Source organism: Marmota flaviventris, chromosome 12 (genome assembly GCF_047511675.1).
Source record: "Marmota flaviventris isolate mMarFla1 chromosome 12, mMarFla1.hap1, whole genome shotgun sequence".
Lineage (NCBI taxonomy): Eukaryota > Metazoa > Chordata > Mammalia > Rodentia > Sciuridae > Marmota > Marmota flaviventris.
Genome location: NC_092509.1, coordinates 41,497,361 through 41,511,834, shown reverse-complemented (window position 1 = coordinate 41,511,834; position 14,474 = coordinate 41,497,361). Strand labels below are relative to the sequence as shown.

At 34.3% G+C, this 14,474-nt stretch overlaps 1 protein-coding gene across 20 annotated transcripts in view; it reads right to left on the bottom strand.

Moving 5' to 3' along the window:
- Pard3 (par-3 family cell polarity regulator) overlaps window positions 1-14,474 on the bottom strand; it is a 660,013-nt gene that overhangs the window by 219,455 nt on the left and 426,084 nt on the right. For 6 of the 20 annotated variants that reach the window (XM_027928490.2, XM_027928493.2, XM_027928492.2 and 3 more), the window contains 3 exons: window positions 11,763-11,913; window positions 5,051-5,240; window positions 152-303 (listed from right to left, as the gene is read on the bottom strand). In XM_027928490.2, coding sequence (XP_027784291.2) covers window positions 152-303; window positions 5,051-5,240; window positions 11,763-11,913 — 493 coding nt within the window. Of the gene's footprint in view, window positions 1-151; window positions 304-5,050; window positions 5,241-11,753; window positions 11,914-14,474 lie in introns of all 20 variants that reach the window. The other 14 variants (XM_027928488.3, XM_027928495.3, XM_071599891.1 and 11 more) reach the window with 5 other exon arrangements.

Below are 14,474 nucleotides of genomic sequence, written 5' to 3'. Positions count from 1 at the left end.
TCAGAGGAAAACTAATTTTTGCCAAATTGCCACATTTCACATTTATTTTCTTTATTGCTCAAAGTAAACAGACATGTGTTTGGGACTACCAATTTTATCCTGAAAGCATCTAAACCTTATTTAGATAAAGATTCATGGAGATTGTACTCACTACCTAAATCCATGCTTTTTGATTTTCGCGTTTTAACGAAATCCAATTGACTGGCATCTGAAAATTGCTTTGTGCGTTTTTCTGACATACTCTGGCGTCCAAATCCTTCCCGTTGAAAAGCAAGTACTGGATCAACATCTGGACTCAAAGAGCTGGTATGAAAAGAAAGATAAACATAAAAGTATTTACTAAAAATAGAAGACATCCAATTGAAGAAAATTTATACATACTTTGTGTGTATAAGAAGGTATATGCATATAATTGTGTGTGTGTGTGTGTGTATTTATCAAAACAATTTAAGCTGAATGACACTAATGAAGTTTATTAATAAAACTGTGGCTGAATAGGTGGTGATGGAAATATACAAAATTAATTTAAAATCCAGAGTCTATCTGTGAATTTTCTCCTTTACCTTTCTGTTTTTTCACTCTGTTTGACAAATCACTATTTCTAAGTGATTATTAACAAAGAAGGGTTAAGTGCAGGCATGGTGGTACACACCTGTAGTCTTACAGGCTGGGCAGCAGGATTGCCAGTTCAAAACAAAGATGGCAATTTAGTAAAAGACTGTCTCAAAATAAAATTGAAAGGAATTGTAGCTCAGTGGTAAAGCAGCCCTGGGTCCGACATCCAGAACTAAAAAATTTTAAGAAAAGACTAAGGGGTAGGTCAGTGGTAGAGCACTTGCCTAAGAAGCAAGATGCCTTTGGTTCAATTCCCCAGCACTGAAAAAATAAATAAAAGTAAAAATGAGCCAGATACTGGAAGGATTCAATATTTGAGAAAACCTGGCATATACTACATACATAGACTGACACAAAAAAGTGACCATATAAACTGTAACTGGATAGAAGTTCCAAAAAAAATGTGTCCTCATCCTCTTTTCTGTCTTTATCATGTATTTCTGGAAAAGGGGATAAAAAAAAAAGGAAAAAAAAAAAAAACACCTTTATGGGCAGTTTCATGAGGCTATTGTTTCTCTGAAATAGTTAATCAACTAAAAATTCAATAGACCTCTATCAAAACATATCCTGATTAAAGTGTTGTGCTGGGTAGACAAAGGTCAAAATAAGAAGCTAAGTTCATAAGTTCTACAAGTTCATAAGAAAAATACTGTGTAAACTTAAAGCATGAAACAGATGCTGTGGATGCACAGATGAGAGAATTAACAGTATATGAAGGAGTCAGGAAAAGCAAAACTAAGTTTAGATGACATTTGATTTGGGTGGCACCAACTCAGTGGCTCAAATGGAGATGATAGGAAAGCATATGGCAAATCACTGGTAACAAGATATATTCCAAAGTGTTTTTCCAGCGGAAGTGGCTGGAGATGACATTGAATCACTCTCATGTGTAAAAATCTGTGAACATTTTAAAAAGCATCACCAGGTGTTCTAAGCATAGTTCATACCATGGAAATGTTTTTCCCTTAGTATGGACATGCTCAGTAAATAAGTATACCAACTCTCCTTTACAGGGTAGAGCCACCTTACCTATCTGACCAGAGAACACTCCACTAGAGCCAACTAAACATACTGAGGATGTGAGGGGACACTTCCATTAAGTCGGCTGAATTTATGATAGACTTCCATACATTTCTGATGGAAGCAAGCTTCTCTAAGCCTTTATAGCTTTACAAGAATTGTCATTCATACTGGTGAAAGGACAGTGATCTGGTTTGGATGGAATAAAAAACAAATATTTGCTGTGCATAAAATGAGTTTTTAAAGAATAGCTAAACTGAAAGATGTGAAAAGTATGGTACCAGAGAAAAATCTCTACCACTGGGTGAGGGGCCATGAAGTTTTGAACCAATATGCCTTAATATGCTCAACAGGAGAACAGCTTCCTAACCATCTAATAAGATAATTTGAACTTAAGATGAAAGCCCTTTGTAAACTCCTGAGCACTGAAGAAAATAAGTTACTATTACCCAATGATAACTATCAGTCTCAAATTATAAAGTAATGCAAATGATGGTGTCCTAAAAACCCACATAAAAGAATTGGACAATCTTTTCCACCAAACAGAGAGGACCCAAGGGTGAAATACAGGGTGTATGGAACCCAGAATTTAAGGAAGTATTCACTCTCAAGGTCATAGAAGCATAGCATTAACATCTGACAGTGAGCCTTCCTTAAATTTTGCCTCCAGAGCACCTTCTTGCCTCACCCTACCTCGGGTGAAATATACAGAAAAGAGAAGATAAACCCAGAAAGACTAGGAGTTTAATCCAAGGCAAAAACAGTTTTGTTTCACAGTTTTGCAAAATACCATACTCAATAAATGTCATTTTGTTGTTATTCTCCTCTAAATAATTCCATTTTAAAAACAATATCACATCCCCCCCCCCAAAAAAAAAAACTCTCAATAAATTTGATGTTCCAAGAAGTAGGGTCATGTTTATTTTGAAGTCCCGAGTGCCCCTTTACCTCTACATACTCTGCTCTGGGATAGATGGCTTATAATTTCCAGAGTACAAAGAGTTTACTCAAGAAACACAGTTTTAGAAGTGGAAAATTAAAACTCACTATCCCTCAATTTTGTAGCATCAAATTGGAAATAATGTATTTTCAATAATAGTAGCTCTTTTATATTCTTTTATATATTGAAAGTAGATCTCTTCAATCATCCGGTACATGTTTAGCAAACCATTGAGTGGGGAAGGGTAATATGCAGAACACTTCAAAAACCTGAACACCAAGAAGGCATCAAGCTTGTGGATGGAATGAATTTGAAATAGAATTTTAAAAGAAAATATTGGCAAAGATGTTTCAAAGAATTATAAATTATAGCTGCCCATGTTGCCTAATGTTCCCATAAAGTATATTTACAACTAATTTTATATCCTCAAAGTTTATATTGTAATTAAAATTAGAATTGCTGCTATGCCTTTTTCCCCCTTAAAAAACTATTACTGTTTCCTGAATTAATTGATGGATTGGGAAAAGCATATTTTATTAGGTTACAAATTAGAAGTTTAGCCATTTGACATATTTAGCCTTCCACAATTGTGAAATGAACTGTAAATATACACAATTCAAAATGTCAAATGAGTTTGTGAGTTAATAAGAGTCTTAAAATAACTAAATATTCTCAAACCATAACATAATTAATTCTTCCCTATCAATATATCCATTAAACTAATTTCAGACAAATAAACAGTATACTGAAATATTTAAATAGTTAGACTGCAGGACTGACAGATGATTCTTTGAAGAATGTAACCATATCCTGACCCCCAGTGTTATTAAAATTCCAGTTATTAATCCTGTCTTATTGCCCTTTTGTTTTCCTAACATTTTCATCAAAGATTAGGGAGATATTGTAAGACTGGAGAAGCTTACATTTTCTGCTGTGATGCAGAACAGCTGCCATTCTTGTTTGGATAACCCTTCATTCATATTCTTTCCTTTGCCCCACATTCCCCACAGCAAAATCACACCAGTCCTTACCATTTTTGCAAATCCCCCTTAGGGAAATCAATAACACAATCTATCCCTACATGTTATTTATTTCTGTTCATCAATGCAGTGCTTTATAAAGCCCCAAATAGATCTATTCCTATGGCCACCCCCACAATTTCTCATCATGGTGGAGATTCAAAGGCTTTTGTCCCCAAGATGAATACCGCACAGATCTAAACCTTAACTCTCTCTGCTACTGCTCTCGCTTTCAGAAAGCGACATAAACTGCAGCAATGTAACAGCATCTGAACAGTTCAAATGGGTTTTTACTGTATATTGTAGTCACCCCCGCTATATTCAACCAAAAAAAAAAAAAAAAAAAAACTCATTCAAAGCTGAGCTATTATGTAGGCTTAGCAGAGCTCTATTTTTATATACTGTATTTTCAAAAAGAGAATTAAAAAAGAAAAAAAAAAAAGCCAGAGATGAACTTTCCAAGGGCCCAAATAACAGGTGAAGTTATTCCAAGAGAACATCTGCAAAACTGACAGGTGAATGAATGAACTATGTTTTTATGATTTCATCTGGTGAGTGGGAGAAGACGACTAGGGGAGTGGTTTGCCTTGTTAAAATCATTGCTAAAATGTAAACACAAATAATCAGTCCTCTGAATACCTTGTATCTGACATTTAACGTTGACTCAAGTCAGAGAAAGAGTAGGAAGTAGAAACTGATAAGTAGTGAGGGAAAAATGACACAACATTTAAATACAGTTTTACTTATGTGCTTATGAAAGATCCCAGAGAAATGGAAATAGGAAAATTCTGGTTTAATGCTTCACAGATTCTTGCTAATGATCTCTCCAATCTTATGAGTTATCTCTGAGAGGGACTTTCCTTTTGCTTATTGATGTGGATTAGGGTACCCATCCACATTTGTGAGCCACACACTGGCTCAAAAATATGAAGTGCTTTCTCCTACTCTCAAGGATATGGCAGAAAAAAATGGAATGAGAATTTCTCAAAAATCACAAAATGTTAAAAACAAAGGCAAAAGATTTTAAACAGTATCGTTACAACTCTCTACAAAAAAAAAAAAAAAAAACCTTTAATAAAGTCTTCCCCCATCTCTGGTACACATTGACTATTAGTTTTGCATCTAATTTCAGAAAGTAAATTGGGGATTTGAATACAATTTATTTATTGTATAAAAATACAATGTCAACAGAAATCTAAAATAAATAACAAAATGTGAAAGCAAATGAGTAGGGTTAGTTCTGTTGTTGTTTTAGCTAAATTACTAATTATAGTACTTAAAGGCTAAAATACCTGAGCAAGTTTACAGGTTTGTAGTATATAATCATTAAGAACATGAAAATTGAAAAAAGCTATAAAAAATAAATGAACTGGGCTCATAGATAAGCCATAGAAAACATAAAATAAAATGCAACCACAATTAACTAATGTTTTTCAAACATGGACTACGAACTTACCAGTCAGCTGAATCACTGATTGCAGCCTTAACCCACGTGCCAGCATCTGTCATCGTGAATCCCACATCATCATGGGAGCTGGAAGAGGACTGGTCAGAGAGATGTGGAGGAAGCATGGGCAACCTGTCATCTTCTATAATGATAGTGTCATCTTGGGGCATATTCACAGTAGGGGACAACTGGTATTTACCTGTCCAATGGAAAAAGAAAAAGAAAAATTCTAGACATCTATTTAACTGCTATGCCTATTCATTTTAATACTTTGCTAAATTAGAAAATGCCTAAACTTCCACATATCTGTTAAACCTGGTAGAACAAAATAGAATTTGGCACATTTATCCCTCATCAATAATTGTCAAACAGAAGCCTCAAGTCTGTTATTACTTCTGACACCACAGCTATGTAGCTCTGGGCACAGTATACAATTTATCTGCTTTTAAGTTACCTACAGCCAAAGATAATCATCAAAATGTCTTCTAATATGAAACTGCTATGCCGATTCTAAGCTATGAAAAGTTCTTTGAAAATTTTTACCAGGAAATTTAGAGGAAAGCCCTATTAATGTACATCAATCATTCATCCATTCATTCATTGGGCTACTACCCTGGAGAGGTACTGTAAGACATAATCTCTGACCAAAGAGCTCACAGGCAAATAAGGAGGAAGGCACTCAGCAGAAACTGGTGTGCATGTCATATCAAAGGTTCTGTGGCATTCACATGGCGTTGGTAATTGCCTTGGTAGCTGGGCATAGGGAGCGCTGGTGACCTCAACAAAAGTAAGCATCAGAGTTGGGTTTTCAATAATGAATATTATCTTTTCTGCCAGAAGAAATGATGGCATTTGTCTTTAAGCTCATAGTACATTCACATGATGCTTCAAAGAGGAGTAAGCATAGAATCAAGGCTTGTGAGAGGGGAGGTGACGGATTGATGTTAAAGTTGAAATTAAAAAAAAAAAAAAAAGGATCTGAAGACTCTGACTGCCCTTGAGGTTTTAAGGCCCTGACTATAGAACTGGTAAATTTTTTATTTATTCAGTTAGGATACAATGTTCTTGGTAATCGCTTCTCGGCCTTTTGGCTAAGATCAAGTGTACAATGTTCTTGGTAAGGAAAGACCCATAACTATCTATACTGTTTAGTTTCTCATAGTACAGTTTGCTCAGGTTCATAGACCAGCATTAACAGTCATTTACATGTCACAATCTTTATAAGGACAGAATTATGTTACAAGGGTCTGATTCTAGAATAATAAAGCTGGGGTCCAGATGATGTTATCTTTTTCCCAAAAATCACCTACAGTTCTTGTAGATTCTTCCCAAAATCTTATACCATGCTTCTTCTCAGCAACAATGGATTGCCAAGGCTTTTGATCCACGTGGATACCTTGTGAGAGGCTATATTCAAAGTAATATCCTCATGACATGAAGTTCACAACCTGGGTTCCCAACAAAGGAAACAGCTCTGACAATTTCTCTGTCCACCTCATAGCATAGGAAAGCTCTAGTTTTAAGTTTAATTTCCAAATCACCTAAATCAGCTATATTTGGGTTCCTATCCAAGTAAAATCCACCACCATTTTACACTGGGAGCACTTTCCTTTCATTAAAAATTATTGGTTTTACATACCACCACAGCAATGTATAGAGAATTCAGTAACATTTTAATATTACCCTCAGATCTAACTTTAAAAGAAAACATGCAGGGCTGGAGCTGGGGCTCAGCACTAGCACACTTGCCTGGCATGTATGAGGCACTGGGTACCACATATAAATAAATAAAATACAAAAAAAGAAAACATCCATAGGAATGTAGGGTGTGCTCTAGAAAGGCTTATTGAGTACAGAATATATTTTTTCAAGACACTTCAGCAAAGAAAAAAAAATATTTAAGCTGTATTTCTCCAGGATAATCCACAAAAGTAAACTTGCTAGAAATTTCAAATGCATTCATTATTTAGCATTGACTACTCTAGTAAAGAAACACTACATGTTCATTGAAACCTCTACTTGGCATCTTATCAAGAAAAACTTTCTACTTTGATTTCAAATGTACCAGTTTGTATAACTATAAAAACTGGCAGCTTTATATGAATGCTCATGATACAAACATAAATCAAATGGAACATGTAATCATTTCCCTTTCTTGATTTCAAATAATTTATTTCTTCCTACACAAGATTTGGAATATTAGTATAGAAACCTGTTCACCAAAATACCATTTATAGGTTAAGTAAGGCATTTTAGCACTATTAGCAAAAGACTGTATCCTCCTCAAGATCTGTTTTTCCCCCTCAAAAGTATAGAGAATTATAAAATGAGGGTTATCCCTGACCTACAATTAACACCAACGAGGCATTATCCACAACATTAAATACCATGTCTTCACTCAAGCATATTTTACTGAAGAAAACATCACAGAGAAATAATAATATACATAGTTTTAAACACAAAAACTAAAATTCTTTCAAAAACACAATATATCCTGAGTGATATCTAATAAGCGATATGAAACACTGATTGGTTCATGTGATAATTCTATTTTCTAATGTTCGTTAGAATAGAAATATTGTACCCTAAATGATCCAAGATTTCTTACATATTAAATGTCAAGGACTATATTAAAAAAACAATTTGATGTTTTTCTCTCACCCATCATTGTGAAGATTAATACTTAACAAGATTTGATTACTCATATTTTCCATTAACTTTTCACTTCTCAGCATGTTGGCTGGGAATAGTTTGGGGATTTGGCTCCAAGAATCAATTGGAGTAGTGAACAACTAAGCCACTTAACTATACTTTCCACCAAGCTCCACCAAGATAACATCATAATCTCTTAATTATGTTTACTAGTAGTTGGCACATCCTGAGATTGAAAACTTATAAGAGTGACTTGAGAAAAATTCCATCTGTTGTTTGATGAAAAAAACTGTACTTTGTCCTCAGCTAGTTAATCACCATGGACAAAATAAGAAGTAAACCCGTCAATATCTTATAGAAGAGTGAAACAATGAGATACAAAATTATTGTTTACTAAACATTTATTCATTGGTAAATTTACATGGAATGTAATATCATGCATAAGACTAGAAACAAATGAGATGAGGAAAATTATGCCAGTGATATGACTGATAACATCAATATCCCATTTTTCTATGTCAAATTTCTAACAAGGTGAAAATGTTCTGAACATAATTTTAACTCACCACAAATGTATGAATACAGACACAACTGAGATAAGTTCTAAAATAGATACAACAAATTTCTGCTTTGCTTTAAACAAAATTTGTTCAGATAAAAATGTTGAGGGAAAATTTAAGTTTTGATGCCCTCAAATATCAACTTGTACTGTATTTTATGGAGTAAACGTATTGGTTAAATTAGCGATGCCTATTATTTCATTATTGTAATTAATAAAGACAAGTCCAAAAATTAGAAGACATTTTTCAAGCCTCTTCAAAGGAAGAAATCCTATGTGGGCTCGCTACAGGTTATTTCTTTTGATAGATACGCAAGATTTTTGCTTTTAAAATCCATGACAGCAGGAATTCAGTAAAAACAGATGACATTTGGAGAAATCTAGCCTTTGGTCACAATTCATTTGTGACAAATATGGGACCCATGGTCCAGAAAATTATAAATCCAAATTTTGATTCAGAAACACAGAAACTGTACAGTTTTAGTTAAGTCACTTAATTTCTTTGGTCCATAACTTCCTTGAGTAGAGGATATGAAGGATGGATTACATAGTTTCTAAGGTCATTTCAAACGTGAACTTCTTTAACTTTTAGATCACAATGGATGTGGGATGGAATAGATTCTAAAAACTAGTGCCTTTACCTCAGGACTGGACACTTTTAAATTGATGTGAATAAGGAATGGATGACATGAATGTCGCTCCCAGTTACTGTGTGATCTCAGCATTCCCCCTGAGAGGGCTATTTTTAGAAAGCAGAAACAGCCAAAAACAAAATAAAAACAAAAATCATCATGGGATGTTGGGACTGAGTTCCTTTATCTGGCAAGTGAGAAGGTGTGTGACTGATGACATCTGACATCCCTCCAAGTGCAAAGTCTGCTCCTTTTTTTTTTTTTTTTTTTTTGGGTGTTATTTTGTAGAAGCTTCTCTTCTGGGATGCGTTACCAAAGAAATAGATCACAAGGCCTCAAAACTCTGGTCCAGTCTTACTTAGGGAATATTGTGTGTGAAAATTTGCCCTGTTCACATGAAATAATCAGTTCTGAATGTAATCCTCTGGAATTTCCATATAATGTTCTCTTCCTAACATACCAGAAAATGCAGTCAATAGCATCATGTCCACAATGATCACACTGGAGTGATTCTAAATGTACAGAAAACAACCATTAATTAAACAGGATCTGTGTGAGAAATTTCTATGCTCCTAGACACTGTGCAAATCAATAAATACCACTGCTATTAATGTAGGCTAATGGAAGGTCAGTGCTCTCATATTTATATATGGTATCCTGTATTTTGGTATTTGGTTGCAAAGTAACATCTTTTACAAGATTTCTAACTTCATGTGTTAAGCAACTTTATGAATAGCATCTGAACCTTAGGGCCAATGACACTAGAACAAAAACAGGTAAAAGTCTGCCTAAGTCTCAAATACACAAAATGTAAGATCAATCAAATGAAGCATATACATTCTTCAGGGTAAAACTGCACAGGATCCCCACTTTCTAGTATAACGTGTAAACAAGTTGTCTTAAAGAAATACGTAAATCACACATCAATTTGGCCTACCATCAAACAATAATAAATCTGTCACTCCCCAGCCAAAGGACATGTACAATATATCACCAGATACAGAACTAGGCTGGTAATTCTTGCCATAGGAAGGCATCTAGAATATAAGAACTCATTACATATCTAGCTGAGGGAAGGGGAAACAATGTCAACTAGAATGCAGGCTGAAGAGGACTAACACAGTCACAGCTGAAAAAAAATAAAATAAAATAAAATCAGGGTGACAGACTATGGAGAAAACAAAAAATCCTCAACCCATATATACAGCATTTCCACAAGTCACTAGGTGAAAATTTTGGGATTTTTTTTTTTTTTTATTTTTAAAAAGTTTTAGTTTTTCGCCTTCCTCTGAAGCATCAGGGGTTGGAGGCAGGATGCAGGTTACAGGAACTGGTGGACCAATGGTCTGATTCAGTATGGCAAGTCCTATGTTCCTATAACAAAGGGGAAATTACAGCATATCACTTTGTATGCACACAGATCCAGGGATACATGCACACACACTCTTTCTCAAGGGATCTAAAATTTCATCAATAGAAAAGAATTCAACACAGATAAAGTTTTACACCAAAGCCAAGAAAGTATGGAAAACCCAACTGCAGTGAAGAGAGTGATAATTAATAAGCAAAGAATACGTGTGATAAACTACGCACAAGGCCTTTCACCCAACTGGTGTTCAAACCAACAGGCGAAGCATCCTGCCCTGAATTTCTCTTATGACAAGCAAATAAAAAGAAAATGCCAACAGAGTAAAACCAGAGACCTGGCACATGTTAGCTCTACATGTACCAAGATAAGAAATCCAGAGTTTATTAGCAATTTTTCCAAATGAGAAAGCTAGAGGTATTAGAGAAAGAACAACAGAAAATTCTACTAGTCATATATCAATAATCTTTTCTATTATGCCCAGTAGAAAGTTCTCCAAAGTTAGAGATTGTTTCTTACTCATCTTTGTATCTACAGCAAAAAGCAAATTCACAACGTCTTGCCAATAGCAGGCTTTCCATAAACACCCACTGATGAACTCAACAAATTCTTATTTCAATGAAGTCTCATAATGGAAACTTGAAGGGTATTCAATCTGCATTAAATGTACTCAAAATGGTGTTAAATTTAGGTTTTCATTTTAAATGAGAGCCTTGCAAAATATATCAGTAAAACCAGTGTTTTCTGTCAGCTGTTGTTTTAATCAAACCTCCACTTATGTTTTAAATTTGAAAAATCTCAGAAAACTAATCCCAAGATGAGCAATTCTGCAAATCCAACCATTCCTGTGGCAGAGAAAGTCTTTATTAACTGGATCTGTTAGTAGAAAGCTGAACTGCTGCAGAGCAAGTGCTAATAACCTCATTACCCACTGGGGGCCATGCAGACAGTATGGTGTTGAATCCAAACAAAGGATGCAGAAGACTAGTTATAGAATTTTGAGAATGAAGCTTTGAAAATGTAGAAACACAATTAAAAGATATCACTATCCTAATTAGTATAAACAAAATAAATATGAATATTTAATAAAGGTGCATAACCATATGTATACATATTTTTTTACTCTTCCTCTAAGCAGTGAATGACATATAACTTTAAATCCTGTTGCCATAAACCACTAAATTTTTACATTTTTAAAAATAGAGCTTCACTGGTCATCTCCAACAAGCTAAGAATATCTTGATCACTGAAGAACAACAACAAAAAAATTTCTTTATGATCCTTTTCCTTTTTCCTCTTTCCACACATTATGGGCTCTGAAACTCACTTAACAAATCGATGTATTGATTTACTCTTTTCACATTAATGCTTCCTGAATGATTATAATGAACCTGTTCTCTTTCCTCTTGGAAACATGGGTCTCCTTTACATTAATATTACATTAATAACCTCTCAGTGAACCAATGAAAGCATAAACATAAGATTAGATAAACAGAGTTTTACCTGACTCACCCATTATCCTACTGAGTGCAGCATTTCTTGTGGGTGATTCATCAAGTCCCTCGATTCCACTGTAGAGGGAATGGGAAATTCTTCGTTCTCTATCATCCAACACTGTTTCAATGGGCAGCTCAGATCCAGGGGGGCTCCCAGGTGACTTTAGCTATACAGAAAGCGGGGGCAAGGGAAAATCAGTCCTGGAGGCCCATTAGCAGCATGGGGGAATTATAACAACTTGCCCAAGGCCTGTATCCAACTGGGTACCAAATGAACTAGAACTTTTCACCCTGTACCAAAATAATTTGTGATGACAGCTCTGCCTAATGACCAACTTTCTGTGCCACTTTAGACAATGCCTCCCATGAAGTTCTGTCAGATTTCAACCATCAGAGAAAAAAATATGCATATTAAAAGCTTTTTTAAAAAATCTTATCTGGTTGATTATTTTTTTCAATTTCACTGTTAGTATCTATTGAAGTCAATTTAAGTTATAGTTTAATTCATAATTCCTTACTAAATATTGTTCTGTAAAAGACATGCTTTATCAGAATAGAAGCTGGACTTGGGATATAGCTTTATTACATACAGAATGTAAATATTTCTAACAATTAGCACACTTTTGCCTGTGTGCTGGTAGAATTACTAGCTCCTCCATTTGTCAGCTGAAGTGTTTTCAATAATATAATGAATTTAAATTTCTTCTAGTAGAAACTCAGAATAACCATTGTATCATCTTAGAATAATATTTATTCTAATAACTGAAATAAGCACTTTAACAGTATACAGAATAATATGGAAATAAAGACCAAATATTCTGGTAAAATACACAGATAAGAGTGTTTAACAAACATGCAATCTACTAAATGAGCAAAAAATGCAGGTCAATTTCTATGATTACACATTAAAATAGTATGTGGCACTCCTTAAAACTGCTGTGTCTTACAAGTCCAAGTCTCCATATAAAATAAGACATTTAGGTAAATAAGACCTTGAAACAACTCTGCTTCAAGGAAAAGCAAAGTACACTTAACTACAACTGTCACTACTCATGCTCTGAGCTTAACTTCGTGGACTAACTTCTTATGAGGCTTCGGTGCCAGTCAGACCAAGGCGGGTATATGCCAGGCACAGGCAGGAACAGGGCACCAAGGCCAAGTGTGAGAAGCCTCTATATTCGAAATGGATGAAACTGAAACTGTCTTGCTTTGTCTGAACAAATTATTATTTCTGTTAGAAGCTATGGTGTGTTTAATATAAATGAGATATTTAATGAAGTTCCAAATTGTAGACCTATCTCTCCCAGTTTGATAAGCACTGGGGAGATTTAATGCATTGAAGGGTCAACACAATTACAATTGGAGGCACGTCAAACTGCAGGAGAATAATAAACTTGCAGCGTTAGTGAATTAAATTCAATAAGGTTTAAATTGTGAAATGAGCATTTGTTCTATTAGGTTCTTTTTTTAAAAAGTTGCAGATTACAACTGACAGCTTTACTGAAGAGTAAATTAAATATTCAAGTTCTCTGATGTAAAGAAATAAAAGAACATTTTATGGAAAAAAAAATGCCTAAGTTCCAAGATACTCTATGGAGGTAAAAACAAACAACAAATAAAACTAATATTCTATAACTTTAAGGACAAGTGTTTTTTTTGAAAGTGTGAGATTTTAAATGAGCACATACATTAAAGACATAGTTTAACATAAATATATCCTCAATTTGCTTAAAAAATAAATTTAAATCAACTACATAACACTAATTTTCTAAAAGATAAAAATCTTTAAAAACCTCCTTCATTTAAGAAATATCAAAATATTCCAAGAAGGTATTGAAAAATTTTATAAAGCAAAATAATAATCTACTAAAAAAAGTAAATCCAGGATTTCTAGACAAAAACAATCAGATGGCTGTTCCAAAGAATCATGCACTTGAACATTTTCATGGGAAACATCTTACACCTCCCTACCTCAACCCGTGTCTAATTTGCATCTGAAAAGACAGATTTAAATGAAGACATCAATAGTCGACTACATAAATATTTAACAGAACATACAATGCCTTTTAATTTCTGCAGTTAAAAAAAAAACTGATTGGGGTACACAGTGTTGTTTTAAATCTTCTGATGACCTTTTTTTTTTTTTTTTCTACAAGAAAATGACGATCAGAAACAGAAATGTGTCAGGTGGCATAGCAGCAGCACAGAGGAGGTGAGGGCAGAATAACCACTCTCCAAGCTTGGTCTCCCATGCCCTAAAATCCTCATATTAAATTTAAACTTAATAAGAAGAAACCATAGTAAACAGAAAAGCACTTTTCATGACACTGTCTCTTTGCTGCTTAAACTGTAAACTTTATCTCCACTCTAATTCAGTCCCAAGTAACAGCAGTAGTTGTTTCAAACTTCAGCTCTATCCTTAGCGAGATTCTATCTGTTAAAGAACAAAGCAGCTCTAGGTTGCAGCAAGATAACCCATATTGGTAGGAGGGTAGAGTGATAGTGTTTTGCTAAAGTAATTTCGAAATTAAAAAGATAGGTAAAAAAGTATCATATTTTTTGGCTGTTTGACCAGGCATTTATTTCACTTTGTAGTCACTATCCCAAGGGGGAAAAAAATCAATATTTATCATAATATTACTTACAAAGGTATAAAAATTGGGAATAACCTTGAAATTTAAAAATAATGTAAATATGGTATGCTTTTGAAAATATATTCAAATCATAT